Below are 27,589 nucleotides of genomic sequence, written 5' to 3'. Positions count from 1 at the left end.
TGCAGGTCATGCCTTGACTGCATTGGTAAAAATGCTATAATTTTAGAAAGTCAAATATCTTTATTACCTTCTAAACTTCTTCAACAAGTACTAAAAAAAATCACATTTTGGACTGCAGCTAACCACCGAGAAGAACAAAGAGCCCCAAAAGGAGAAATTGAAAATAAGCATCAGTGGATCGGTAACAATTAAGTTGTTATATACTCTGTATGTTTAATATGTTTAATATTTTAATTAGACTGTATATTTACTCCTCAAATTGGAGGCTTTATTTAGAAGATAAAATTGAAGCAAAAATGCTATGTTAGTGATTACATAGAATGGGATATGTGGGAATGAGATGCTAAAGGCAGATTATATTTCTAAAATAATTTCCTTATAAGCTACAAAAATATGCTTTCTGAAAGTAATTATAATTGTAGGCAATTTTAATTCACTGTGTACTCATTGCTGGAAAGATTATGCAAATTTGAGGAAAATAAGAAATTAACCAAGGACTTTAGAAATCCCTCAATATAATGGCACATGAAAACATTACATATCAACTTTTAGATGGAATAGATTCTCTCAAGTCACTATAAAATCACCTAAATCTCCTTTTAAACAATTCAGTTATTTAAATAACATCTTCTTAAATTACTAATATAGCTGGCCAAAATTATAAAGTAGACAAACACTGGTATGGTGTTAAATGCGGACCCCCACCCTTTTAGCACTCATCTCATAAAGAATTCTTAAGCATCATTGTAACTTTCCTTTTTCTTGTCATAAGTTTTCCTCAAATCTTTGTTTGAGTAGGGGAATAAATGCATTCAATTGCTTCTTTACCCCTATGCTGTTGGTTTGTCCAATTTTATATCTACAAAGACCATATTTTAAAGTGTCAATTTATTTGTCATCCAGGCTCTGAAATATTGAGAAGCAGTATAATTATTAAGTTTTGAGGCACATTAAAATATGTTTGCCTTGGAAGAGTGCATCTGAAGTGATTTTCATAAATAATGAAATGGAATGATAATCTAGTAAGTTGCCTTTATTGAAACCCCTCAGTTTGGCCCACACCATTCTACAACGCTGGTGCTTAAGGATATTGTAAATATGTTATCTTCCCATTTATTTTCAGTATTAACTGCTTATACAGAAATAAACACTGTAACTTATATTCCTTAAAAGAGTACTTTTGCCATAATTAAGAAATTGTTCATATTACAGTTATACTCTTCCAATGAATTACTAATAACGATGTATTACTCAAAGATTTGGTTATAAAATTACTCTCCACAATACCATCATAGGAGTTATTTCTAAATTCAAAATGTTACAGCAAATATATTTCTCTATTGAAATATATAATATGTAATTTGTAGTACCTCATTACATTTTATATATATATATATATATATATATTTATATATATTGTATTTTGATGTGTAAAGCTTCTATTTATGTATTGAAATAGTGTGTATTTACATTTTATTTATTATACGAACTATGTAAATTTACTATTTTTCCAGTTTTGTTCGTGTGAACCAGTCATTAGAGTTGATTGTATAAACAATATTTCAGTGTAAGTTCTCATTTTTTATTACTATTTTTAGACTAAATAAAATTTAGAAAATGAATCTCACAGGCAATATATATCTTACAAGTAACTATTTTATTATAATGAGCTTCAGTATCAGCCTTTCACATTTAAGGGGAAAATATTAAATCCTTTTGGATAGTGGTAGATGACCTATTGGATGAGTAGGATGAATACTTTTTAAAATAGCTTCTGGATTATATGAATGCCTTCTCTAGAAAAGCACTTCTGTTTTTAGATGGTTTACTTAGAGCATTAAAAGTTGGATCAGCCCCTCAAATACACACCAACATGTAGGCTTCAAGAGAATGAAAATCTATATATTATCTATGGCACATAAATAGTGCTATACTTATTTGATCTAATATAATGTACTACTTCAAAAAGTATATGTCTTGAGGTAGGCCCATAGTGAGAGTGGCAGGGAATTCTGATCTTTCACTTGTCTCTATAACTTGCCTTAAAACAAGGTTCTGCTATTGGCAGATATAGAGGGTCTGGGAGTTGGCAAAGCCAGTTTTGAAGTTTGATAGCCAAGCAGTATTCATTCCTCACTTTTCAAAAGCTGATGGTATACCGTCAAATTTTGTGTTGTTGACTTCCACAGTATATAGGAGCCCAAGGCAATGACAGCTTCAGCTTCATCACATTAGCTCTGAACTCTCCCTATGGGCTCTCAGTTTGAAAGAAGATTCTAGCCCACAGGTTGCTCTGAAAAGCCTTCTTTGCATTGTTCCGGTGGCTCCCTTTCCACTCCACCAGATGGGGAAAATAAGACATTTTGGGGGGCCTAGCAATCTGAATCTGTGTCAGTTACCTAATGTACATTCTTGATAGCCTATAATTAAGTCACTGCCCCTTTCTTCACAATCTGGTCTTGCAAAACCTGTTTACCTAAGCACTCCCATTTTACAGAGGTCCTAAACCATGAACAATACACAACCCCCGCCCGGAGAGGGTTATCAGCGCTGGCACCAGGCTAGGCCTGTAGGTGTGGTCTCACGGCCCCCAAGCCAACACATGGGGCTTTTTGCTAAGCCCCTGAAAGATCCGGAAGTCTAATCCATATTTGCGGGACAAAGAAACCAAAGGGTATAAAGAGAAAAAGCTTCCTCCATATTGGCTTGCTCAGGATTTGGAAACCAGCTCCCCTGAGTCACAGTACTAGTACATGTGAAACATCTGGAAATAAATGGGTTTCTCCTGTATCTCCGGGTACTCCTGTGTATTTTCCAGTCACCTGGTAAATTCTGTAACATAAAAATGATTCACTCGCTGCAACCACCTCTGCCACTGCAGCTTCTTCTCCAGGCTCCTCCAACTCTCGCTTTAAAAAAAAATCCGCTGCACAGGATCACCAGTGTGCCCCACCATGGCAACACCGCCCTGGACACCAGCTCTGAGATCACCACCGAGGACTTAAAGGAGAAGAAGGAAGTGTGGAGGAGGCAGAGTACAGAAACAATGCACCTGTGAGTGGGAACGCTAATGTGGAAAATGGGGAGCAGGAGGCTGACCATGAGGTAGATGAAGAAGGAGGGAGGAAGAGGAGGAGGCAGGTGATGGTGAGGAAGAGGATGGAGATGAAGCTGAGGAGGTTGAGGCAGCTACAGGCAAATGGGCAGCTGCAGATGATAAGGATGACGATGTTGACACCAAGAAGCAGAAGACCGATGAGGATGAGCAAAAACAGGAAAAGTTAAAAGGCCTCTGTGACCTATTCACCCTCCACTTCCCCTCTCAGACTCTAACGCGGTCACTCACCTTCCAGCGCCACCTGCAGATGACACGCACCCGCCACCACCCAACCAAAACCACAGGTGAGTTTGCAACAGGGGAGGAGAAAAGAACCAAAACCTCCAAGGCCTTGCCTTTTTTTTTTTTTAAAGTACTTTTACAAAGGGAAATTTGTATTTTTTATTTACATTTTATATTTTTGTACGTATTGTTGGGGCCAGCCATTTCTAATGATTTTGGGATGACCAAACCAGCCTTGGGAGCATTCTCTGTCCTACTTCTGACTTTACTTGTGGTATGACCATGCTCATTATAATCTCAAAGGAGAAAAAAAAAAAAAAAAAACCTTGTAAAAAAGCAAAAACAACCACAAAAAAAATCTTATTCTGAGCATTCCAGTAGCTTTTTGTGTATGTACTTAGCTGTATATAAGTAGTTGGTTTGTATGAGATGGTTTAAAAGGCCAAAGATAGCCAAAACTGGTTTGGCTCAGTGGATAGAGCGTTGGCCTGTGGACTGAAAAGTCCCGGGTTCGATTCCGGTCAAGGGCATGTGCCTGGGTTGCGGGCACATCCCCAGTGGGAGGTGTGCAAGAGGCAGCTGATAGATGATTCTCTCTCATCGATGTTTCTAACTATCCCTCTCCTTTCCTCTCTGTAAAAAATCAATAAAATATATTAAAAAATAAATAAATAAAAGGCTAAAGATAAAAAGTTTCTTTTTCCTTTTTTTTGTTTTTGTTTATAAAATTGCTGTTTGTTTATTTATTTTGGCCTGTTTGATCTATGTGTGAAACAATGTTGTCCAACAATAAATGGGGATTTTATTTTACTGAGTTGTTCTAACAACAACAAAACAAAAAAACAAAAACAAAAAAGAAGAAAAAAAGAAAGAAAGAAAGAAAAGAAAAGCAACCAAGCAAGAAAGAAGATTCTAAAAGGTTTTGTTCTGGTGATTCATAAAATAGGTCTCCAGTCTGGTTCTCAAGGAAAAAGAATTTCTGGCCATCTTTATGATGTCTCTCAGGATATTCTTCCAGTTGTCAAGAAGGGTTCTTTTTAGTATTATCTTTTTTAGTATGATACAGTAAATAGCACATCAAAACTAGTGTACATTTTTTCAAAATAGTATTTTTGCACATTAAAAAAAATTAACCTTTTGATAGAAGCCTAAAATATTCTTTAGAACTTCATGCTGCCATGAAGTGATGTTCTCACCAATTCAGTATTTGTATGTATGTGTGTGTGAGAGAGAGGAAATAAGCACACTAAGCATACTTTTCAGGGTAGTATATACTGACAACTTAGATTTTGATTTTTAGAACATTTTTAAAGGAAAAGCAGCAATTTTAAGAAACAAATAATGCCCCCTGTGCACTTTTGGTGAGTTTTCCCAATGTATTAATGTCATTCTATTGGAATTTTCAAAGAAAGAAATATTGGAAATAATTATTCAAAGTGTGTATACATTTTGGGGGGACACCCTATATATTTGCCTTTAGGCACTGCTATCACAAATTCTGCTAAGTCGTTACCCACAGGCAGTGACTAGGGAAGGAGTTTCAGGCTATGAAAGTTAAGCCCTTGCCTGTACAGAGTATTCCTTCTAGTGATTCCTTCTAGGGAAGATGGGAAGAGATGATAATCAAGTACATTCCCCTCACCAAACTCATCCAAACACAGAGGCACCGTTAGATAAGGGATTTAGGTGTATTCTAGTCCAGTCCTATTTTAGTTTAGATTATAATAATTCTGGACTTGCTCTTGACCTAATTACAATATAAAATTGCTCGACCTAATTTAAATATAAAACCGTGTCCGTGTGTGTCTACTTGATTCGCCTGAATGGCTGGGCAGTGGTGGGTTTTGAAACGCTTTTCGAGTGATTTTTCAAACTAAAGATCTCTGCTGAAGCCCTCCTAGCCAGTTGGCGCAGTGGATGGCGCGTGGCCTGTGGGCCTGAGGGCCCGGTTCCATCCGGTCAGGGCCCTGCAGAGGCTGGGCCACTCACCGCCTCAGGCTGCGGCCTCGGGGGGTTCCGAGGAGAAAAGTGGGAGAAGCCGGGCCGAGCGCTCGGCGCGCGGGCTCCCGGGCCCGGCTGGGGGCCCGGGCGGCGGCGGCCGCGGCGAAACGGGCGGTTCCGGTGGCGGCGGCGGGGCCGGCGGGAGCGGGCGGGGGCGGGGGCGGGGGCGGGGCGCCCGGGGAGGCGGCCGGGCCCGGCGCCCCTCCCGCCGCCCCGCCCGCGCCCCGCTGCCAGGGCCGCCTCCGAGGGGCCGCGGACGGAGCGCAGCGGCGAGGGGCGGCCTCTGCGCTGTCCCCGTGGCCGCGGCTCCTGCTTCTCCCGCTCCTTTGTCCGTCCGCTCGCCGCGGGGGCTGTTGGTGAGCGCCGTGCAGCCTCAAGATGGCTGATGGCAACGACGACCCGGAGGGCTCGCCGGGCCCGGCCCACGGGGGCTGCGAGGCCGCGGAGCTCGCCTGCCCCGCCGAGCGCAGCGGCCACGTAGCCGTGGGCGACGGGCGCCGCATGTTCGTCTGGGGCGGCTACAAGGTCAGTGGGCCCGCGCCCGGCTCCGCGCCCCGCCCCGCGTTAGGCCCGCGAGCGGGACTCCGAACCCGGGCCCCGGGCCCAGGGCCCCGGGCTCTGGTCGCGCCGCCCGCGCCCCCCGCGCCCGCGGGCGAGGCTGTTGACCCGGAGCGTTGGGGGAGGGGGCGCCGGGGGCCTGGCCGTGATTCCATGTAAAAGCTGGGGTGTGAGAGCCGGCGGCGTGCGGAACCGAGGCCTTGGCCCCGGCCCCGCTGGCCGCTGACGCGGGGGCTCGGGTGCAGGCCCCCGGGGCCGGCGAGGCCGCAGGAGCAGCGCCCCGGCCCCGGCCCCGCACCTGTGCGGGCCGCTCCCTGTTCCAGCTTTTCAGGGTGGGTTCCCGCTGAGACAGGGCTGGAATTTTTCAGGAAAAAAAAAAATTAAGAAAATTAATGAAACGCTCTACCAGTAACCAAAAGTATCAACAGCTGCTTGATCCTGAGGATAAACAATGTAATTAGTTGCCGGTGGCGTTTCTTTCTACCTCCTCTGGGGACTCCTCCCACCTCAGCCTGCCCGCTGGGTCTCCTCTTTGCTCTTAGAACCTGCCTGTAACAGTCCGCGTTCCAGAACCGGGCCATCCGTTCAGTTGGCCCCAGTGCGTCCCCCCCCAAAGGCATTCTTTTTAGCCCCTTCTTTGTCTCGGCCCCGGCGCGTGCGGCTCGGATGGGCATCGTCTCCTGCACCGAAAGTCGCTGGTTCCATTCCAGGTCATGGCACTTGCCCAGGTTTCAGGTTCGATACCTGGGGTGCTTATGGGAGAACACCCAATCCGTGTCTCTCTCACATGGATATTTCTCTCTCCCTTCCGCTCTCTAAAAATCAATGAAAACATATTGGGGGGAAAATGATCTCCTCCCTCCCCCATTTGTTTGAAATCTAGTCCCCTACACCTGTTCCTTTGATGACTTGTTTTGTGACTCTGGCAGTAAATTTCAGTTCATGGTAGTTAATCTGATCATAGTTGACAGGTTTTGAGATGACTCAAAGGATAGATGTAATAAAGTGCTGAGGCAGTCTGATTATTTTGTGTAGTTTAACAACAAAAGTATTTTTATTTTTATTTTTAGCCAATCTAATTTGTGTTTTCCTCAGCCTCTAATGAGTAGGTGTTTAGAGAGTGCTTGTTAAGAGGAAGGGGGTAGGTATGTGGAGACTCTTATTGAAATGTAAGTAACTGCCAAGGAGAAAAGTAAACCTGTTGGTCAATCATATTTCAGTCTAAACTACTTTAAAATTCTGTCTGTAAAAATCAGCATTGAGGGAATGGGACTTTCTTTGGGCGTGGGGAGGTGTGGGGGAGTCAGGGTGGAATATTTCTGATGCTGTTTTTGAGGTACTGGATGCTGAGGGCTGAGGCAGGGTGAGGCATAGCAGTGAACTAGGTGGGTGGTTAAAGACAGGCTATCCACACATTGGCCAGAGCCCTGAGGGTAGGCACAGGCAGCCTTGGAGATTGTTCTGAAGGCAGCAAACCCTAGCTTCTCACACAGTGGTCAGTTTCCCTCTATGCCAGGCTCATCTCCTCAGGGTAAGCCTCCTGTCTCCTAGCCTTTCCCTTTGCAAGTGGTGGAGTGAAAAGCAAAAGGTTCGCATTGCCGGGTGCTCTATTTCCGTATAATACTCAAGCTTAGTGGTCTGGGACACCCCATCTCAGTGAACTGCAGTTGTTGACTGTGGACATTGCTCAGAAAGTGGCCAGCAAGGCTCAAAGGCTCGCTGACAGTAGTTGAAGTTGCAAATTCAGGGAAAGAAGGCTGAAATCCTGGTTCTATTACACGCCAGGTACCTTCTATAAATCATCTCTAAAAATCCTGTTTTCTTGAAATACCAACTACCTTTTAGGGTGGTTGTGAGTGTTAAGCAATCCATGGGTAGCACTCATCTAGCTCTAAGAGTATGTGATACACACAGTCTGTTAAAAATTTTACCTGAAGGAAATGGAGCAGAACAAGGAACTTGAAATATTGCATAAAGACTTAATATTTGCGTATTTGCAGTGCTACCCTCTCTGCATTTTGGTAGAGAATGAATGGGTTAAAGGAAACAATGGCTAGAAACCTGTACATCACGTGCCAGTGTGGGTGAAGAGTTAAAGGTAGACTTTTCTTTAGTCTGCCGACCACTGCACAGGGACACTCTTCTGAAGCCATGCAACTGACATTTGGTGCCTGGTCTGTTCAGGATCAAGTGACCTTGGAGATTTCCTGGTGACCTCTTAGCTTCCTGCACCACTGCACCCACACCAGGATAGCTGCTCTGGAAATAAGAGCTGTCTATAGTAAGCATTATTTGGAGTATGTAGCATGGAGTAGGGAGGACTGTGCATTTGATGGATTTGTTGGACCTATTTAATTTTCCATAATTCTCAGTATCTCAAGACAGATATGAAAAAACATACAATAGTGTCTCTTTAGAATACTAATTATTTTTTTATATTTTCAATTTTCTCTCTTTGTTTCTTAGAGTAACCAAGTCAGAGGATTATATGACTTTTATCTGCCTAGAGAAGAACTATGGATCTATAACATGGAGACTGGAAGATGGTAATTGGATTTATAAGAGGGACTAAAACATTCAAATAATGTTGCAAACAAAAAGAAACTCCGTAAAGCCCGTTCTAATGAATTAAAGATGCTAAGCTATATGTTCTGAAAAGTGTTGTGCTAGTTTGGTCTAGCTGCTAAGCTTACTCTTTAGCGTCTCTTCAGAAATATCAGTAATTACTAGATTTTTTTTATGATCCTTGGAGAAATTTCTATTCAGGACTCTATAAAGTATCATAGTATTATTAAAATAGAGGTAGAGGCTTCAGATCCTGGAATGGAAATATAACAAAAATTCCAAATATGTATTTTTCAAGATTATGTCCTTTGTTATGTGGCATCTTGAATGCAAAAAATTATAGATTGTATGTTCTAGAAATAAAGATGGTATTTTATTTTAATGAGTTCTAACATTAAGATCTCCATGAAATAGTGTGTTTTGTTTAAAAACAAAACCACCCTAAATTTGCCTTCCTGGGGGCGATGCTGAAAGGGTCTTTTGCTAGTCTCATGACCCGAGTGGGACTCGTATGTCTGTGGCAGGGTTAATGTTGATTCTCAAAAGGCGGGGTTAGTCGTGTTTGAGGATTTATGAAGTAGTCTTCCTCCTCGGTTTGCATTGTGAGAACTTTGTGCTTCACATATATTACATATTATAGATCTCAGAACTGGACTAGTACTCCTACTGGATTTAACAGTTTAAGCATGTTAGGATTCTTCTGTATATAGTTAATCAGTGTTTTCTGAGCTGTCTGCCCATCTTTTCCTAGATAATTGGAAATATATAATAGTATCCCTGTAATATGAAATTCTACATATTTTTAAAAATCAGCCCCACAGCCCTAGTCCTGTGGTCAGCAAACTGCGGCACGCAAGCCACATGTGGCTCTTTGGCCCCTTGAGTGTGGCTCTTCCACAAAATACCACCTCCTGGGCGAGTCTATTTTGAAGAAGTGGCGTTAGAAGTTTTAGTTTAAAAAATTTGGCTCTCAAAAGAAATTTCAATAGTCGTACTGTTGATATTTGGCTCTGTAGACTAATGTGTTTGCCAACCACTGCCCTAGCCGGTTTGGCTCAGGGATACAGCCTCAGCCTGGGGACTCAAGGGTCCCAGGTTCAATTCCAGTCAAGGGCCTGTACCTCGGTTGCAGGAGCCTGGTGGGCTCATGCAGGAGGCAGCCAATTGGTGTGTTTCTCTCACATCGATATTTCTGTCTTTCCTGCTCTCTAAAAAGTCAATGGAAAAATATCCTCATGTGAGGAATAAAATATAAATGAATAATAAAAATAATAAATCAGCCCCATAATTAAAAAATATGCCTATTAAAACGTAAAACCTTATTATAAAATGATTTGTGAGAAGACCTTGAGTGACTTAATATTCTAAATCTTCTATTTTTTAGTTTGATTCAGCTTCATTTTTAGATTCAGAATGTGTCTAAGTATGTAAAGCTCTGGGAGCAGTGCCTGACCGACAGTAAGGACTACACAAGTGTCAGGAGTATCACATACAGTCTGAATCAGATTCATTTGAATGGCTAACGGTGACCGAATAAGAAACACCTACTGAATTAATCTGTCAGGACTGGGACATTGTTTGCCTGAACCACTCAAAAACAAAAACAAAACAACCACTTTATGGCCATGTAAATAAAAAGCAAACAATTTAGTTTAAAAAACCTAAAATGGTGTGCATCTGGAGTAATGTGACAGCTTTAGGAGCTCTCATTCTGCCTCTGCAGGACCAGCTGGCAAAGCTGTAGAATGAAGAGGAAAGAGCTCTTTCTTTGAATTGGTTTTAGAGCTAGATGAGACCCTAGACACGATCTAGTCAGTCCCTTTATTGTGGGAATAGAAGTAGAAATAGAAAAATATTTTTGTATTTCTCTTTTGGGAGGCTTATTTACATTGCTTTCCCCTCAGGAAAAAAATGAACGCTGAAGGTGATGTTCCTCCTTCCATGTCAGGAAGCTGTGCTGTGTATGCAGACAGGGCGCTGTACTTGTTTGGAGGACACCATTCTCGAGGCAACACGAATAAGGTTAGTGTTTCTAAGGGTTACGGTTCAAGGCAGTTTTATTCTTTTTTTAGACAACTTTAGACGTCTATGGTTAGCTCATAGTTGTTCTCGTCCCAGTTAAAAAAATACATGTACTTGATTGTTGTATAAATGTGCATTTCAGTATTCTGCCTACCAGTTTGTATTTATCTAGGCCTTTTATAAAATCAACTTGGTGGGTAACTTGTGTGCAGTAACTTCCTATGTTGTTTTTCTTTGTGTTCTTTGCAGCTACTTGTTCTTTTAGCAACCTGGAGTGTTAGATGAATAACAGTAAATTAGATGAAAACGAGGTAATCAAGGGGGGGCAGGGTAAAATTAACAGGCCACCACTCAGAAAGCCATAAGGATAAATTACACTGACAAAATAGTACATACTAACATTTTTATGATCTGGCTCCATGAGATATTGTCATTCAGACTTTGTTCATGTTTTACCCAAATAGGAAAAAGATGATCAGTTGTTCTCTCAGGACACTAGACACATGAAATCAGAAAGGTAGAGTCATAAATTCATTTATTTGGCATCTTTGTGGGCACCTTCTATGTTGAGCACTTGGTTAGACATTGGAGACTCAGAGATGAATGAGTCTACGCCTCCTGGAGCTCATTCTAGAAGGGACACATGTAACAGGTAAATGATTTCAGTAGCATATGGTACAGAGATACACAGAGCCTGGCTGTTGTAACATAGTTCAGTAAATATTTTTGAATTTGAAAAAGACTCCTTGACATTGTGTTTGGTAGGAAAGTGATGCTTGAATTGGATAATACAATTCGAAGGGGGAGCCAAAATATAGGTATCAAGATGCAGAAGTGCATACAAATACGTTGTTCATGGAAATATAGGTGGAGCATATGGCTGAGATGGTTTCAGACTACTCCTAGGACTTCCCGGGCATCTGTGAGAGAGCATGATGGTATTAGGTGGCTCCAGACCACCCCTTCCACTACCATTTTAACAGGAGTAGCACCATTTCTGTTTTTATATTTTAGGCTTTTACTTAGATTTTGTTTAAAGAAAGGGTTCTGAAGCACAGCTATAGGCTGTAGTTGAACCATGTATTTTTTAGGGCCAAGGAGAAAAATAATTTTGCACAACATGAGGAAGCTTGGGAAAGAGATCTTGGTTTTCAGAGAAATTGTAGTCACTAGTATATCAAGTGACTTGGGAGTCATAAGTAAAAAAAACAAAAACAAAAAACATATATATATGTCAAATTTATTCAAGCACCTGGATGTGAACCCTTAAAGGTGCTTAATCTTTTAAGATTTGTCCTTAGCTCCTAGAGTTAACTAGGCACATAAGACGTGTTTGTTAAGTTGAATTTGGAGTGCAATTGCTAAGTCTGATTTTTTTTTTTTTATAATAACATCCTGATATCCATAAATTAGATCAGTAAACTCTTAAGTGCCTATCTAAAGCACAGAATGTAAACCAATATATTCTATTCCTTCACCAAAAAAGTGTGGCTGTGGGGAAAAAAAAAAAACATTAGCTGAACTAAACAGGATGCCTAGTGACTTAGGTAACTTATATTCTGGACTCAAGAAGTTTGTAGTCATGTATGTAGTATATTGAATTAGATGACATTCTTATTATAAACCACAGCAAAATAAAATACCAACGTTGAATTTCTTTCACATAACTAAATCTAACTGAAACCATTGCTTTTGACAGTTCTACATGCTGGATTTAAGGTCTACAGACAGAGTATTACAATGGGAAAGAATTGATTGCCAAGGAATTCCTCCGTCGTCAAAGGATAAACTTGGTGTCTGGGTATATAAAAACAGGTGAGTTAGCAGCAGCACTACAGGTTTGGTGTTTTATGTGGAAAATGGTTTGCCTTCCAGTATCTTTAGCTAATAACCTTTGTAACCGTAGAAGGAATGAGGATTAAGTGAATTAATACATCAAAGCACTTAACATAGCCCTGAGACATATAGCCATTATTATGAGTATATTGTGCCTTTGCAATTCATGTAACAAAGAAGAAAAATCTCTTGTATGCTGATTTGCCTATCTGAATTTTAATGTCTTAAGTTTTTGTTTTAATATAATAGGTTAATATTTTTTGGAGGGTATGGATATTTACCTGAAGATAAAGTATTGGGAACTTTTGAATTTGATGAAACATCTTTTTGGGTAAGTGAAGTTTCATATTTGCAAATGGCCTACTTAGTATGTTGAAATAATACATTTTGTTTGGTAGTAGTTTTGTTCATTTTATTAATAATAAATCAGACCAAGGCTATATAATTTTGCAAACACTTTTTGTAAAGTAACTGTAAAATAACTATTTTCTGTAGAATTCAAGTCACCCAAGAGGATGGAATGATCATGTACATATTTTAGACACTGAAACATTTATCTGGAGTCAGCCTATAACTACTGTGAGTACTGAAGAAGAATGGGTTATTAAAGCATGACTATTTAGAGAAGGGAAGTTGGGAGGTGGTGTTAATATTGATAGTTCATTTTTCTTATTTTCTGGAGAAGGGCCATGGCTTTCATAATTCTTCAAGCACTCTAGAACTCAGAAAAGTTTAATGAATGTGTAGACCAACCCAGCATCTAATATCTAATAGATACTGAGTGCTATTGTTTGTAATAAATGACCTAGCACTTCTCAGAATTTAAGTTCCTCAAATATCAGTTTCTTTCTCCTCTGATAAAGATGTCATATAATATGCTAGCTTTTAGATAAAAATAAAACAAGCATTCTATTTATTAACTAGCCCATTTAGTAATATAGTACCTCAAAATATAAAATTAAAATTCCCAGGTTTACTAGTCTGCGTTAGTACTGCTATTGACTAAAAGTCTATACTTCAGCTTGAAAGCTCAAGTGTCTGCATATTTTTATGTGGAAAGTGGTTTGTCATTCACATATCCTCAGCCCAAACCGTTGTAACCGTAGAACATATAAGAATTAAATGACTTAATACTACAAAGCACCTAACATAGAACCTGAGACATATTAGCCATTATTATATGAGTATATTCGAGTTCTGAAGACTGGTATTTATAAAACATTCACTTGCTTATTAAATTGCTTTGATAACTAACAGGGTAAAGCACCTTCACCTCGCGCCGCCCACGCCTGCGCAACAGTTGGAAACAAGGGCTTTGTGTTCGGAGGCAGATACCGGGTGAGTATATAAACAGTTTCAATGACTTGCTTTAAATTATTCAAAATGGTAACTATTTAATTATCCTTTTGTAGGATGCTAGAATGAATGATCTTCACTATCTTAATCTGGATACATGGGAGTGGAATGAATTGTAGGTATCACGTTAGATAATTATTTAGAAAAGTTTTTCAAAAAATTTCAGTGGCTTTTTCCCTTTTCTCCGTTATTAGTATAAAACATACTTGCTTAAATTTTCTGTATTTCCAGTTCCCATTAACTGTGTGCCTGGCATATAGTATGTGCTCAATGTTTGTTGTAAAGAAAAGGTCTAAAGTTGACCATCAAAGAAAATAAAAATAGTTCATTCTAAAGCATGAAGTTAATACCAGAAAGCCTTTTTAAATTTCAAGTCACTTTTTTCTTTAATCCCATATACATTTTGAAAGAAAACTTCAATATTTATTTACTTTTAGAAGTCCATATTATAACTTAGCTATTATTTTCAGAATCCCACAAGGCATGTGCCCAGTTGGCCGATCTTGGCACTCACTGACACCAGTTTCTTCAGATCATCTCTTTCTCTTTGGAGGATTTACCACTGATAAACAGCCACTAAGTAAGTTGTTTAAAAATATGAGTCCAGCCCTAGCCAGTTTGGCTCAGTGGATAGGGCCTGTGGACTGAAGGTTCCCAGGTTTGATTCTGGTCAAGGGCACATGCCTGGGTTGTAGAGGCCCAGTAGGGAGCGTGCAGGAGGCAGCCAATCAATGATTCTCATCATTGATGTTTCTCCCTTTCTCTCTGAAATCAATAAAAATTAAAAAAGAAAAAAAAAAAAGAGCCCAGCTGGTATGTCTGTGGTTGAGCGTTGACCCATGAACAAGGAGGTCACAGTTTGATTCCCGGTCAGTTCACATGCCCGGGTTGTGGGCTCAATCTCCAGTAGAGAACATGCAGGAGGAATTGATGTTAATATCTCTCTCCCTCTTCCTTCCTCTCTCTGAAATCAATCTAAAAAAATCATATTTAAAACCACCTCTCTCAACTGCCTTCTTTAAAAAAAAAGATAAATTATCATTCTTTTATCATATATACTTAGTTGGAAAAAATTAGTCTATTTGGATATATTAGGGCAGTAGGGTCAGTTGGAAGGTCTACTATTAATTTTGACCCTATAACATAACCTTATTGTTTTCATAGTAAGACATACATCTAATTCTGTAAAGAAATTCCCTGGAATACTTAAAAGCCTTACTGAAGGACTCTAATATATAAGGGCTTACTTGGTTAATTGCAGAGGATAGAAGGAAATATACTTTCTCTTATCTTCTCACAATATGATAACCTTTCTTGCTAAAGCTGTGTCCTTTAAATATCAATATCACATTGGTAGAACATACTTAATAGTTTTTTTGTTTTGTTTCAATCAGGTGATGCCTGGACTTACTGTATCAGTAAAAATGAATGGCTACAGTTTAATCACCCCTACACTGACAAACCAAGGTATGAACTATTTAAAAGGTAATTCTGTTGCAGGCTCAGTCCCCAGTGTGAGGCATGCAGGAGGCAGTCAATCGATAGTTCTCTCTCATCAATGTTTCTCTCTCCTCCTGTCTGAAATTAATAATAATATATATATTTTAAAAAAAGGTAATTGTTATACTAAATTAATGAGGTCCACAGAGGTGTATGAGACAGAATGATAAATACCCTAGCATTCACTAAGGTTTTTCTTTCTTTTGAAAGAAAAAAACTCCCAACTCATCCTAATATCAGATGCTTTCTTTTCCATCATCTCTGAAAAACAGGAATGGATTTTGATTTTTACTTTGTCCTTTATCATAAAATTACTGATATAGTTAATATTTATAATCAAGTTCTTTACCTAAGTGAACTGAACTGCATCTAGGCTACTATTAAAAAAAAGAAGAAAGAAAAAGGAACCGGAAAGTAGAGAATTTCAAAACCTTAATTAATGTATATCAGGAAAAAAATCAAGAACATTAGATATTCAATAGCACTGCATAACAAAGAGTAAGAAGTCAAGCCATTGAAAAAGGAGTCTATTAAACACCCAGTTATTTTTGTTGTTAACCTCAGAAGAACTGTACAAAGACTGGAAAGAAATGATAGTTAAACTAGGTGTTCAAAGCACATTAAGATATGTCAACCTGCATTTTTCCTAAGCCTCTAACCTCAGTATAATCAGGCCACTAAGACTCCATTTGGCACAAATATTATTTCCATAGAATCACCAGGCCTTCAGATGCTTTGTTTCCTGAGGCAGACTCAGCATCCCTCACAGGTTTTGTGTAAGGCCAGTTCCCTGCCTGAGAAGTGGAAGAGGGCTATACTGCACATCTCCCACACATCTCACTGCTAACCAAGATCTAGAGAACAGTGTCAGTTCACACCCCTCACTGCAGAGTACGTCTGGACCAAAGAGGAAATGCTGACATCCAAATAAAACTGATTTTTCTAGCATTGGCTACTTTTCTTTCAGTAATTGCTTCTCACACCCTGTTGTTTTAGTCTGAACTAAAGATCTCTAGTCTTTATTTTATCAGTCTATTCTGTAGTATAAATGATCAACTTGGTGTTTTGGGTGACTGCAAACTCAAGCTTTTGTTCTGAATGTAGATTATGGCATACAGCGTGTGCCAGTGCTGAAGGAGAAGTAATTGTTTTTGGTGGATGTGCCAATAACCTCCTTGTCCACCACAGAGCGGTAAGTATACCATCTATGTTAAAGGAGACTTCATAATATTGCTGAGACTTATTTGTGAAGTATTTGCTTTTTGATATTTTCTATTTTTCAGGCACACAGTAATGAAGTACTCATATTTTCAGTTCAACCAAAATCTCTTGTAAGGTAAATAGCTTTTTACTTTGAACTTTAGGGTATTTAAAATTGTGTTTCTTAACACTTTAAAATAGTGCTCTTGAAAAACAAGGTTTATGGATAATTTAAAAGGGTACTAACAAGTTTCATAGATCCAACTAACCAGTTTCTATGAAAACCTTTAAAGAAAATGGTTTCTTGCTTTTTATTTTAATAGCTCATCAAGTGAGGGTACTTCTAAACAGCAAAACGAAATTATTTTTCTCTTTCCTTGTTCTTTCAGGCTAAGCTTAGAAGCAGTCATTTGCTTTAAAGAAATGTTAGCCAACTCGTGGAACTGCCTTCCAAAACACTTACTTCACAGTGTTCATCAGAGGTTTGGTAGTAACAACACTTCTGGGTCTTAGGTTTCATAGATCATGCCTGCACACCTTGCATGGACAGCAATTCTGTGAACATCAGAGTGGCATCATTTGTATAGTTATATGCATTGTGTAGTTTTGCAGCTTTTTGGTTTTAATGTGCATGTGAATGGCCCAAAGAACCTATTTTTGTGTCTAAAGTTTACAATAAATGTATTTAACACCGGTAAAAATGTCTTCTGTTAAAACAAAGGAAAATTAATTCTTGGGCTTTACTCCAAGGAATGGTAGTTATATTTCATTTTTGATAACTTCAAGATTTCTATCGGTAGAAACATTCTTACCACTTAAATGGTGAAGTTATTTCCCCCCCTTTTATTGAGATTGTATTGGGTTGTCACTAGTTAACAATATTATACAGATCTCAGGTGCACAATTCCACAACACATCATCTATACACTTACACCACCCCCAAGCTGAAGTTATTTCAAAAAGTAATTTAGATGTTTTTTAATGGCAACAATAGTCTATTTTGTTGTATTTACAATATGAGGCTACATAATTATAAAGTTTTTTAAACACCAATTTCAAAGGGAAAAATACTCTCAGTAAGACTGATAACTGGTAAATAAATTCTGGAAGGACAAACAGCTGTTTACTACTTGACTTTAAATGCTTTGGTATAAGGTTTGGAGGAAGTGGTCATGTTGACTATAAGTAGAAGTAGCTGTTTATCTGACCATTTAAAAAGTAGCAGTTTGGTAGCTCATAAAAGAATGGAGAATAAGGTGTGACCTTATTCTCCATTTTGCTAGGAAATAGAGGAAAGCTGGATCTATAGTCTTTCTTGGTAACCCAAAAAGGGCATTTCTGACATTATAGGTTAAGGTACTCAGTAACTTGCTATTGATACTTACTAGAGGTGGAATAAAATGGTGCAGAACTGAATGAGATTACAAGAAAGTAGGTGAAAAGTGAGGGTGTATAAATGCATGGAAATGTTCAACACCGATTTAATCAAGGTGTTATTCCTTAAACTTAGTCATGGGAATTATCTATATTTTAAATCTTATACATTTTGACAAGTATAAGACAGAAGGAAACTTACTCCTTCAATACTTAGGGTTTTCAAGAATCAATTCTAAATGTTTAACTGCCCCCACAACCACCACCACCACCACCACCACCACCACCAGAAAACAAACCAACCAACAACTTGTGATTGGCCCGTGAGTGATAGCTATATTAGACATTCTATACAGTAGGCTACCAAGCCAATAGTCTGAGTGAGCCATTTCACTATTCAATTTCTTTACAACATGAAATGAATACTATTAACCTCACAAATTTTGAGAAAATTTAGAATAACTATAATTAGCATTTAACTGTCCACAAATATTTTGGAAATCCTATCATAGACAGTGTCTCCTCTCTATAAAAGTGAAATAAAATAAGAATAAGTCCTTTTGGCGAATATAGCAAGGCAATGTTTAGTTCATTTTTAAAAGCCGAAGTCTGATTACATAGGTTTTTCATCTTTGAACTTCCAAAAGACTATAAAAGTGGCTCTTCTATATATTCTAGGATGTCATTTCAGCTATTTCCTTCTTATATTCAGAAGATTGGGTGCAGACACTTTCACTTTGCCAGGAATGTTTCTTGATAAATCCGTGTCCTAAAAAAAGAGAATTGCTGAATATTTTCACATTCTATATGTCAATCATATTTCTTTTTATGACGATTTATATATCCTGTGCTATCAAAAGAAAGGCACTTCTAAAATTTTTATGTGAAGTGATTCTACTTATTTGAGAATGCTTCTAGGAAGCATTTTCTGCCAAAACAGTAGCTTCAACTTGCATTTACTAAATAAAGAACAAAAAAACAGCAAGTAACTGCTGACATTTTCAGAATGTTCTGCAATCTTCAGAAAGTTCAGGGGGAATAACTTACCTTTACACTGCGGAATAAGTCTTTTTCTCTTGCTGTTGCTTCTTTGGAATGCATGAAACTATGCAAGGCTGTTTTTGCAGCTGTAAGTAGAAATTAGAAGAATATAGTTCTGTTCAGTCAAGAAATATTTAAAATGACAATTCAAAAAAGTTTTAAATACCTTTTCCCTTTTTCTGAACTCCAGGAGTAAGTTTCACTTTGTATCTTTAAAGAGGAATTGTATATGTTAATAAACAGATATTACAAACAACTTATAAATCACTGTTGACAGCTGCTTTAGGTAAATGGTGATGACTTACTTATAGTTTGTCATGGTGGTGTAAGGGGCACATATTGGAATGGCAAACAGTAGTACATCTTCAGTATGTGGCTGCCCCGTCAAAGAGTCAAACAGATTTTCCTAAAAGGGAAAACAATTATTAAAGTAATTCACATCAGTTCTAAAAAAGAAAAATTCTAAAACCTGTCAAAATAGTAGTATTTTTATCCTTTTCTGATAGTCGTAAGCTCTACTTTATAGCTCTGAAGAGCTTAAGACCAATTGGTGTTTAAATATATATTCTTGACTACTTATCATTTTTCCCAGCATAATGAGAAATTAGAACAATTATTTTCAAAACAGCACTCATAATCCATTTAAGAGAGGGAGAAAAAAAAACTTGCTGGGTGTTACTTGAGTTGTGGAAAACTACTATGGGTTAAAATGAAACATGACAATGACCACAAATGGATTTAAACCCATTGCATGGAAATGGGACTGATACTTTGGCTAGACCAGTAGTTCTCAACCAGGGGGTTTTGCTCCCAGAACACACTGGAAAATGTCTGGAGACATTTCTGGTGGTCACAAATGGGGGAGAGGTATGTGTGTGAGTGTGTGTGTTGGGGGTGGAGGGGTAGTGTAAAGACCAAGGATGGGACAGCTACAACAGGATTGTCCATCCCCAAGTATTCCAAGTGCCGAAGTGGGAAATTTCAGGGCTGACCTTCTCTCTGACCTTTTCCTAAGAACTCTTAAGGCTTAGAGTTTCCCATTTGGTGGCTGCCTATAAGACTGCCCATATTTTTTTAATATGAGTAAATGTAGAGACAAAATGCTTGGTACTATGTGCCATGAGCTCTTCTAAATGTTTTACATATGATACCTTATTAACAGCTTCTCAAAACAGCTCTCTCCTAGTAGGGACAATTATCCTCCCCATTCTTCTGATGATGGAACAGGCACAAAGATTATGTTTCCAAGTTTGCAATTATATACAGCAAAGTTGGGATTCAAACCCAGAGTGTCTGACTAGAGCCTTGTCGTAGCCTTTTCAGTTTTAATTGTGTCAAATGTTCTGGGAGCTGACGTGCAGTCAGAATGTTGTGATAGGGCGGGATCCCGACAAAATCATACCTCGTTTCCCTGTTGATCCAGATCTTGCTCTTCCTGCTCCAAATATAAAAATTTAAAGTCAGCTATAACTTAAACCGAATTTCCACACCATGAAAAACTATGAGAAAGAAATAGTGATTTAACAAGACTGCCACATCTAATTTTTCTGTTCTTCCATTTCCCAAGACTCTGACTGAATTAATTTGTGTCTAATAATTCAAAAAGCAATGCCATTCAAAGAGAAAAAGGATTGTTCTTTGAGGTTTGAAAAAAGGACTTTCCCATAGAGCAGTGATTTTCATCTCATGGCACACATAAAGTTAATTACTAAGGTTCTGTGGCACATCCAAAAAAATATATATTGCTGATCTGACCAACAAAATAAGTATACTTTTGATTTATTCACTCTGGGATAGCTATTGTGCTGGCTGTTGTCTTTTTTTCTTCTTCTTTTATTAATCCAAGGGAAAAGAGGTCAGTGCTCCTGACTAAATAGTCAGGTATTACATGTTTTAAAAATTCTTGTGGCACACCAGTTGAAAATCTCTGCCATAGAGTATATGCTAAAGCGGTGAATGTTATAAGGACAATTTAAATGACAAATAGCCCTGGCCAGTGTGGCTCGGTTGGGCATTATCCTGTGTACCAAAGGGTTGCTGGCTCAATTCCCGGTCAGGGCACATACCCAAGTTTCAGATTCAATCCTTAGTACAGAGTATGCAGGAGGCAGCCAATCGATGTTATTCTCTCATAATGATGACTCTCTCCCCCTACCTCTATCTCTAAAAATCAATAAAAACTTGTAAATAAAAAAAATAAATAGAAATGACAAATAACTAAGCTTGATAAATTTGCCAAGGAAAAAGAAAATAGCATTTTGATAAACAACTTTTATACTTTAGTCTCTGTTAAACAATTTTAGGATAAATTTTCACACAGTAAGGTAAGCTTAATTTTTGCTTACATTAAAAACCTATCTGGACATAATATGTCCATGAAAGAACATTTAAAATTAACACCTTTAATGAATACTGGTAAGTCTAAGGTTTACAGAATTAGAACTGTAAACATTTGAGGACTGAAATGAATTTTAACATTAGTAAACAACGGGAAAATAGCAACACATTTAGAATCTCCATGAGCATTACCTGCACTCATGGAACACACAGTTAAAACCAAAGCTTTAACTGCTATAAATGAAAATACAGGCTGAATAAAATTTTTTTACAAAGTCCTTTGCTCAGAATTTCAAGATGTATATATTCATGTAAAAAGATATACTTAGGGCTAGCCTTGTACCCATTTGATAGAATAACCATGCAACCATCTTAACTGAAAAAAAGGTTAACTTCACACTGGTTTTGAAATAAGGGCATTTGGCACTTTGAATTGTATAGCCACTTACGACGTTACGTAGGATAACACAGCATCTATTCCTGTAGAAAACCCCCGAGAAGTGCAAATTTACTTTCTATTCAACAACAGTCCCAATTATTTAGTGAGTTTCCACCAGAATCAAATGAAGCCTGTTCCAGAAAACTGATTATTTTTAAAGGCTTGTGATAAACTTTATCAACTATGAACACCATGATTTTTATATGTTTATGTACTGGAATTTTAGTCTTACAGGTTTATTTCTAGGGTGACTTTCCATCAAGAATAGGGCTATTACTTGTCCTGGTTTTAGCACTGGTAAGTCCCATGTCCTGAGAACCCTAAGAATGATTGGTCACCCTAAGTAAGAAGCAAAAGCCCACATTTGTATGGTAACCTTACCTTGTCATCTTGTGGATCATCTACAGCCAAGTCTTGTAACTCATGAGCTATAACCTCAAAGGATGGAGTTTCTTTCTTTATGCTGTCTGAGACCCGTAGTCCACTGCTAGGTTTCTGGGGCTGTTTCTTCACTGGTTCATCCTTCATTTTTCCTTTCTTCCCCTTCTTCCCTTTTTCTTCTTTATTTGAACCTGCAGACTTCAATTCATAGGGGAAAGAAAATGTCAGTATTTTCAATATTGTCACTATTTTAACAAAAGGGTATTATTGTATGTCCAGCATATATAATTGGCAAGGGTCTAGATGCCCTTGCAAAGCAAAGGAAGAAAGTATTTTTAGATATTACTTACCCCTAGCAATTTCATAATGAGTTCACGGTCTTCTTCATCTTGGTCCTTGTATTTTTCCTTCATTTTTTTCATTTTACTCTACAAAATCAAAAGATTTTTGTTGGAAAAATTCATCAGTAAAAAACATGAGAAATGTTGGTAAAGAAAAATTGCTTCTTTAGTTCTCTGTCAAAAATGCTTATTGAGCAAGTAATCATTCTAAAGATAGATAAATTATAGTCCTCACCCTTCAAGGAATTTACCATCTGGTGGAAAAAGAAGATACATATAAAAGTATGAATAAATTAATGCAACATATTCTAAATATAGTAGAGGTACATATAAATTATTTCTAAGATAATTTTGAGAAACACATTTCTTTGAGCTTGAGCAAGAACGGAGGGGAGAATAAAGCAAAACTTGAAAGTCTTAAAGGAAATACATTTTATAGTATATGAGAAAATAGGAAAAGCAAGATTATAAGGTAAAGACAAGACATATAGCAAGTCATTGCATTAGGTTGGAGTCAGGATATACTAGTACATATAGAGGAGGAATAGGAAACAAGGCAGCACAGATAGGCTGGGTAGTTACTATCAAAGCTCTTTTAAAAATATATATATATATATTTTATTGATTTTTTACAGAGAGGAAGGGAAAGGGATAGAGAGCTAAAACATCGATGAGAGAGAAACATCGACCAGCTGCCTCCTGCACACCCCCTACCGGGGATGTACCTGCAACCATTGTACATGCCCTTGACCGGAATTGAATCCGGGACCTTTCACTTCACAGACCGACGCTGTATCCACTGAGCCAAACTGGTTTCGGCTATCAAAGCTCTTAAGACTGAATTTCATCAATGGAACTAGTGAAATCTTTACTCAAGCTACATATCCAAATCATCTGAGTGCTTTTTAAAACTACAGACTTCTATCTAGGCATCATCTTCAGAGATTTTTGTCTTGATTAGACTTAACTAAGGCTCAAACAACAAATTCCTAATATATATTTTATTGATTTTTTTACAGAGAGGAAGGGAGAGAGATAGCCAGAAACGTCGATGAGAGAGAAACATCGACCAGCCGCCTCCTGCACACCCCCTACTGGGGATGTGCCCGCAACCCAGGTACATGCTCTTGACCGGAATCAAACCTTTCAGTCCGCAGACCAACGCTCTACCACTGAGCCAAACCGGTTTCGGCCAAATTCCTAATTTTTAAATGTTTCTTTAAACAGGACACATACACACATAAAAGACTGATAAGTCAGACTCACTAAAATTAACAAATGCTGCTCATCAAAAAACACTACTATAAAAGTGGGGGAGAAATCAAGTCTCAAAATGTGAAAAGTATTGTGCCCTGCTTGGTGTGGCTCAGTTGGCTAGAGCATCATCCTGTGCACTGAAGGATTAGGGTTTCATTTCTGGTCAGGGCACATACCCAGGGTGTGGGTTTGATTCCTGTTCAGGGTACATATGGGAGGCAACTGGTGGATGTTTTTAACATCAATGTTTCTCTCTCTTCCTCTCCCTCTGCCTTTTTCTCTCTCTAAAATGAAGAATATGTCATTGGGTGAGGATTAAAGCATTTTTTTTAAATGTGAAAAGTATTTGTAATAAATCAATAAAAGACGTATTCAGTATTTCAAAGAACTCAAAGTACTCAATATCATTAGTCATCAGGGACGTGCAAATTAAAGCAAAAGTAAGATTTCAGTATATCTACACTTAAATGACCAAAAAATAGCCTGACAATACCAAAAGTTAGTGAGAATATGAAGCAACTGGAAAGCAACTGGAATTCTGGCACAGTGCTTACTGGGAAAATGGTACATGTACTCTGGAAAGAGTATTAGCTACTAAAGCCAAACAACATGTATAATACTACTTAGCAATACTCCTCCTTACTACAACACAACAGAAATGCATACTTGTGGATCTAAATGACATAGATACAAATGTCTATGAAATACTGTAGATAGAGACATTGTGGCAGCCATACAATGGAATGCTGATAAGCAATGCCTATAAATTTCTTTTATATGCAACATACATGACATACAATGTTGAGTGAAACATGCTGGACCAAAGAGTATATAACAAGATTTTTTAAAATATTAAGTTCAAAAACAGGCAAAATAATCTATACTGATTAAGAATAATGTTTTTGGCCCAGCCGGTGTGGCTCAATGGTTGAGCATCAACTCAAGTAAATGAAGGTTACTGGTTCAATTCCCATTCAGGGCACATGCTCGAGTTGTGGGCTAGGTCCCCAGTAGGGGGCATGCAGGAAGCAGCTGATCAAAGATATTTCTATTTTTCTATCCCTCTCCCGATCTAAAAAAAGAAAAAGAAAAGAAAAGAAAAAAAAAGAATCAGTAAAAACATTTTTAAAGAAGTACTTTTTGGAATGGATGCTATTTAAAAAAACTCAAGAGTGAGTTGTGTTGAAACCGGTTTGGCTCAGTGGATAGAGTGTCGGCCTGCAGACTGAAAGGTCCCAGGTTCGATTCCGGTCAAGGGCATGTATCTTGGTTGCGGGCACATCCCCAGTAGGGGGTGTGCAAGAGGCAGCTGATTGGTGAATCTCTCTCATCGATGTTTCTAACTCTCTATCTCTTTCTCTTCCTCTCTATAAAAAATCAATTAAAAAAAAAAAGAGTTGTACATTTTTTTTCCATTTTTTATTAAGGTATTATATGTGGACATACCTTACCAATCTCCCCCCCGCCCCACTCCCATACATGCCCTCCCTCCCCAGTGTTTTGCATCCATTGGTTATGTTATATGCATGCATATAAGTCCTTCAGTTGATCTCTTATCTCCCCCATATCTCCCGCCCCTCCCCTCCCCACTGTGACAGTCTGTCTGTTGCTTTACTGTCTCTGTATCTTTTGGTTCATCAGTTTATTATTTTTTTTTCCTGAGACTGACCGTTTTTTATTTTTATTTTTTCATTTTTTTATTAAGGTATTATATGTGTACATATCTAACCATTGCCCCCCCCCCCCCTACTCCCATACATACCCGCCCTCCCCAGAGTTTTGCAACAATTGGTTATGCTTATATGCATTCATACAAGTCCTTCGGTTGATCTCTTATCTCCTCCATATCTCCCTACTCTCCCCACTGTAATTTGACAGTCTGTTTGTTTCTTTACTGTCTCTGTATCTTTCTTGTTGTTCATCAGTTTATAATGTTCCTTATTATCCATAAATGAATGAGATCATGTGGTGTTTTTCTTTCATTGACTGGCTTATTTCACTCAGCATAATGTTCTCCAATTCCATCCAGGTTGCTGCAAATGATAAGAATCTCTTCTTTTTTATGGCAGCATAATATTCCATTGTGTAGATATACCAAAGTTTTTTGATCCAATCATCTGCTGACAGGCACATAGGCTGTTCCCAATCCTAGCTATGGTGAATTGTGCTGCTATGAACATAGGGGTACATAAATCCTTTTTGATTGGTGTTTCTAGTTTCTTGGGATATATTCCTAGGAGTGGGATTACTGGATCAAATAGGAGTTCCATTTTCAGTTTTTTGAGGAAACTCCATACAATTCTCCACAGTGGTTGCACGTGAGTTGTGCATTTTATTATATGTACACTAGAGGCCCAGAGCACAAAATTTGTGCATGGGGCCATGGGGGGGGGAGCGGAAGAGGGGGGGGTGTCACTCGGCCTAGCTGCATCCTCTCCAATCTGGGAGCCCTCAAGGGATGTCCAACTGCGCGTTTAGACCCGATCCTGGTGGGATCAGGCCTAAACTGGCAGTCTGACATCCTTCTCACAATCCAGGACTGCTGGCTCCCAACTTCTTGCCTGCCTGCCTTCCTGATTGTCCCTAACTGCTTCTGCCTGCCAGCCTGATCACTCCTTAACCACTCCCCTGTCAACCTGATTGATGTCTAACTGCTCCCCTGCCAGCCTATTTGCCCCCAACTTCCCTCCTCTGCCGGCCTGGTCACTCCTAACTGCCCTGACCTGTAGGGTTGATTGCCTCCAACTGCTCTTCCTTGCAGGCCTGTTGCCTCCCAACTGCCCTCCCCTGCTAGCCATCTTGTGGCAGCCATCTTGTGTCCACATGGGGCAGCTATTGTGTGTTGGAGTGATGGTCAATCTATATATTACTCTTTTATTAGATAGGATTATACTTCAAAAAGATCTTGAGAATAGTCCAGCCATTGTGGCTCAGTGGTTGAGCATCACTATGAAGCAGGAGGTCATGGCCACATGCTCAAATTGTGAACTAGATCCCCAGTGTGGGGTGTATAGGAAGCAGCTAATCAATGATTCTCTCTCGTCACTGATGTTTCTCTCTCTTTCCTTCTCCCTTTCTCTCTGAAATCAATAAAAATATATTAGAATAAATAAAATAAAAGACAGAAAAACAATGTTGAGAATAAAATGAATAATATGACTAATACCGTGTTTCCCCGAAAATAAGACATCCTCTGAAAATAAGACCTTACAGGTTTCCTTCTGAGTGAAATATAAGGCATCCCCCCGAAAATAAGGCCCCCCCTAGGCTAAACATGAGAGATTTGGTCCACTGATTCTGAAAGAAATGGAGTCACAAGAAATTCACCAGGAAATTCAGGAATTGGATTGTTATGATGATGTTCCAGAAGATGATGACATGACTGTCATTGAATAAATGAGTAAATTCTTGATACCGTAGGATTCACAGTTTGTCTGGTTTGTGTTGACAACTACCGTACTACCGTACTGTATACAGGTAATAAATTTCCTTTATTTTCATTTAACAATAAATGTGTACCTTATTTTATTCATGGAAAAATAAGACATCCCCTGAAAATAAGACCTAGCGCATCTTTGGGAGCAAAAATTAATATAAGACACTGTCTTATTTTCGGCGAAACAGGGTAAATTGAACCAAGAAATGGAAAACCTGATAAAAGAACAGTTTCTTGGAAAATATAACTTAGGAAAACCAACTGGAAAAAACAGGAAACCTGCATGGACCTATTATTAATAAAGAAATTGAATTAGTACTTAAAAAACACAGCCCTATCTTCAAAGCCCTAATTATAAGGCAGTTTTATAAGTGAATATTATTAAATTTCAAGCAACAAACAACCTCCATTTTATATAAGTTCTAGAGAGCAGAAAAGAGGAAAAAGACCGAAACTTAATTTACGAAACTGGCATAACCATACAAAAAACACACAAAGACAGTATAAGAAATTAGAGGGCAATTTAATAGATATTTTCAAGTAATTTACCACATTAACTGATTAAGGGAGTAAAAATAATACATGCAGAAAAGCATTCATTAAAA

At 38.5% G+C, this 27,589-nt stretch overlaps 3 protein-coding genes and 1 pseudogene across 7 annotated transcripts in view; 3 read left to right on the top strand and 1 right to left on the bottom strand.

The window, feature by feature from the left end:
- KLHDC1 (kelch domain containing 1) overlaps positions 1-1,628 on the top strand; it is a 95,557-nt gene extending 93,929 nt beyond the window's left edge. Inside the window, exon 13 of one of the 2 annotated variants that reach the window (XM_084885320.1) lies at positions 6-1,628. In XM_084885320.1, coding sequence (XP_084741446.1) covers positions 6-192 — 187 coding nt within the window. In that variant the 3' untranslated portion in view covers positions 193-1,628. The remainder of the gene's footprint in view (positions 1-5) is intronic. The other variant, XM_084885321.1, reaches the window with a different exon arrangement.
- Positions 1,629-1,744: 116 nt separating this feature from the next.
- Positions 1,745-3,658, top strand: LOC311623381 (annotated as a pseudogene). Its single transcript has one exon. The product of its transcript is annotated as an uncharacterized misc_RNA (transcript).
- A 1,872-nt stretch (positions 3,659-5,530) lies between these two features.
- KLHDC2 (kelch domain containing 2) lies at positions 5,531-18,286 on the top strand. Its single transcript, XM_084885338.1, has 13 exons — positions 5,531-5,866; positions 8,366-8,445; positions 10,369-10,486; positions 12,186-12,301; positions 12,572-12,653; positions 12,818-12,901; positions 13,580-13,660; positions 13,735-13,793; positions 14,149-14,258; positions 15,073-15,145; positions 16,283-16,370; positions 16,462-16,514; positions 16,768-18,286. The coding sequence occupies exons 1-13, from the start codon at positions 5,720-5,722 to the stop codon at positions 16,889-16,891; spliced, it is 1,215 nt and encodes a 404-aa protein (XP_084741464.1). The 5' UTR covers positions 5,531-5,719; the 3' UTR covers positions 16,892-18,286.
- NEMF (nuclear export mediator factor) overlaps positions 16,687-27,589 on the bottom strand; it is a 79,341-nt gene continuing 68,438 nt past the window's right edge. For 2 of the 3 annotated variants that reach the window (XM_084884999.1, XM_084885001.1), the window contains exons 27-33: positions 22,301-22,378; positions 21,951-22,148; positions 20,196-20,231; positions 19,099-19,199; positions 18,960-19,003; positions 18,800-18,879; positions 16,687-18,521 (exon numbers count right to left, since the gene is read on the bottom strand). In XM_084884999.1, coding sequence (XP_084741125.1) covers positions 18,444-18,521; positions 18,800-18,879; positions 18,960-19,003; positions 19,099-19,199; positions 20,196-20,231; positions 21,951-22,148; positions 22,301-22,378 — 615 coding nt within the window. In that variant the 3' untranslated portion in view covers positions 16,687-18,443. The remainder of the gene's footprint in view (positions 18,522-18,799; positions 18,880-18,959; positions 19,004-19,098; positions 19,200-20,195; positions 20,232-21,950; positions 22,149-22,300; positions 22,379-27,589) is intronic. The other variant, XM_084885000.1, reaches the window with a different exon arrangement.

The sequence above is a fragment of the Pipistrellus hanaki genome, assembly GCF_964339955.1.
Source record: "Pipistrellus hanaki genome assembly, chromosome: 1".
Classification (NCBI taxonomy): Eukaryota; Metazoa; Chordata; class Mammalia; order Chiroptera; family Vespertilionidae; genus Pipistrellus; species Pipistrellus hanaki.
This window is presented reverse-complemented; position numbering and strand designations above follow the sequence as displayed.

Excerpts from the sequence above, each read along its gene's own strand:
- KLHDC2 (XM_084885338.1), top strand. The coding sequence starts at position 5,720 with ATGGCTGATGGCAACGACGACCCGGAGGGCTCGCCGGGCCCGGCCCAC. Across the intron at positions 5,867-8,365 it reads TCGTCTGGGGCGGCTACAAG|AGTAACCAAGTCAGAGGATT; the intron begins GTCAGTGGGCCC and ends TTTGTTTCTTAG. Across the intron at positions 12,302-12,571 it reads GTCTGGGTATATAAAAACAG|GTTAATATTTTTTGGAGGGT; the intron begins GTGAGTTAGCAG and ends TTAATATAATAG.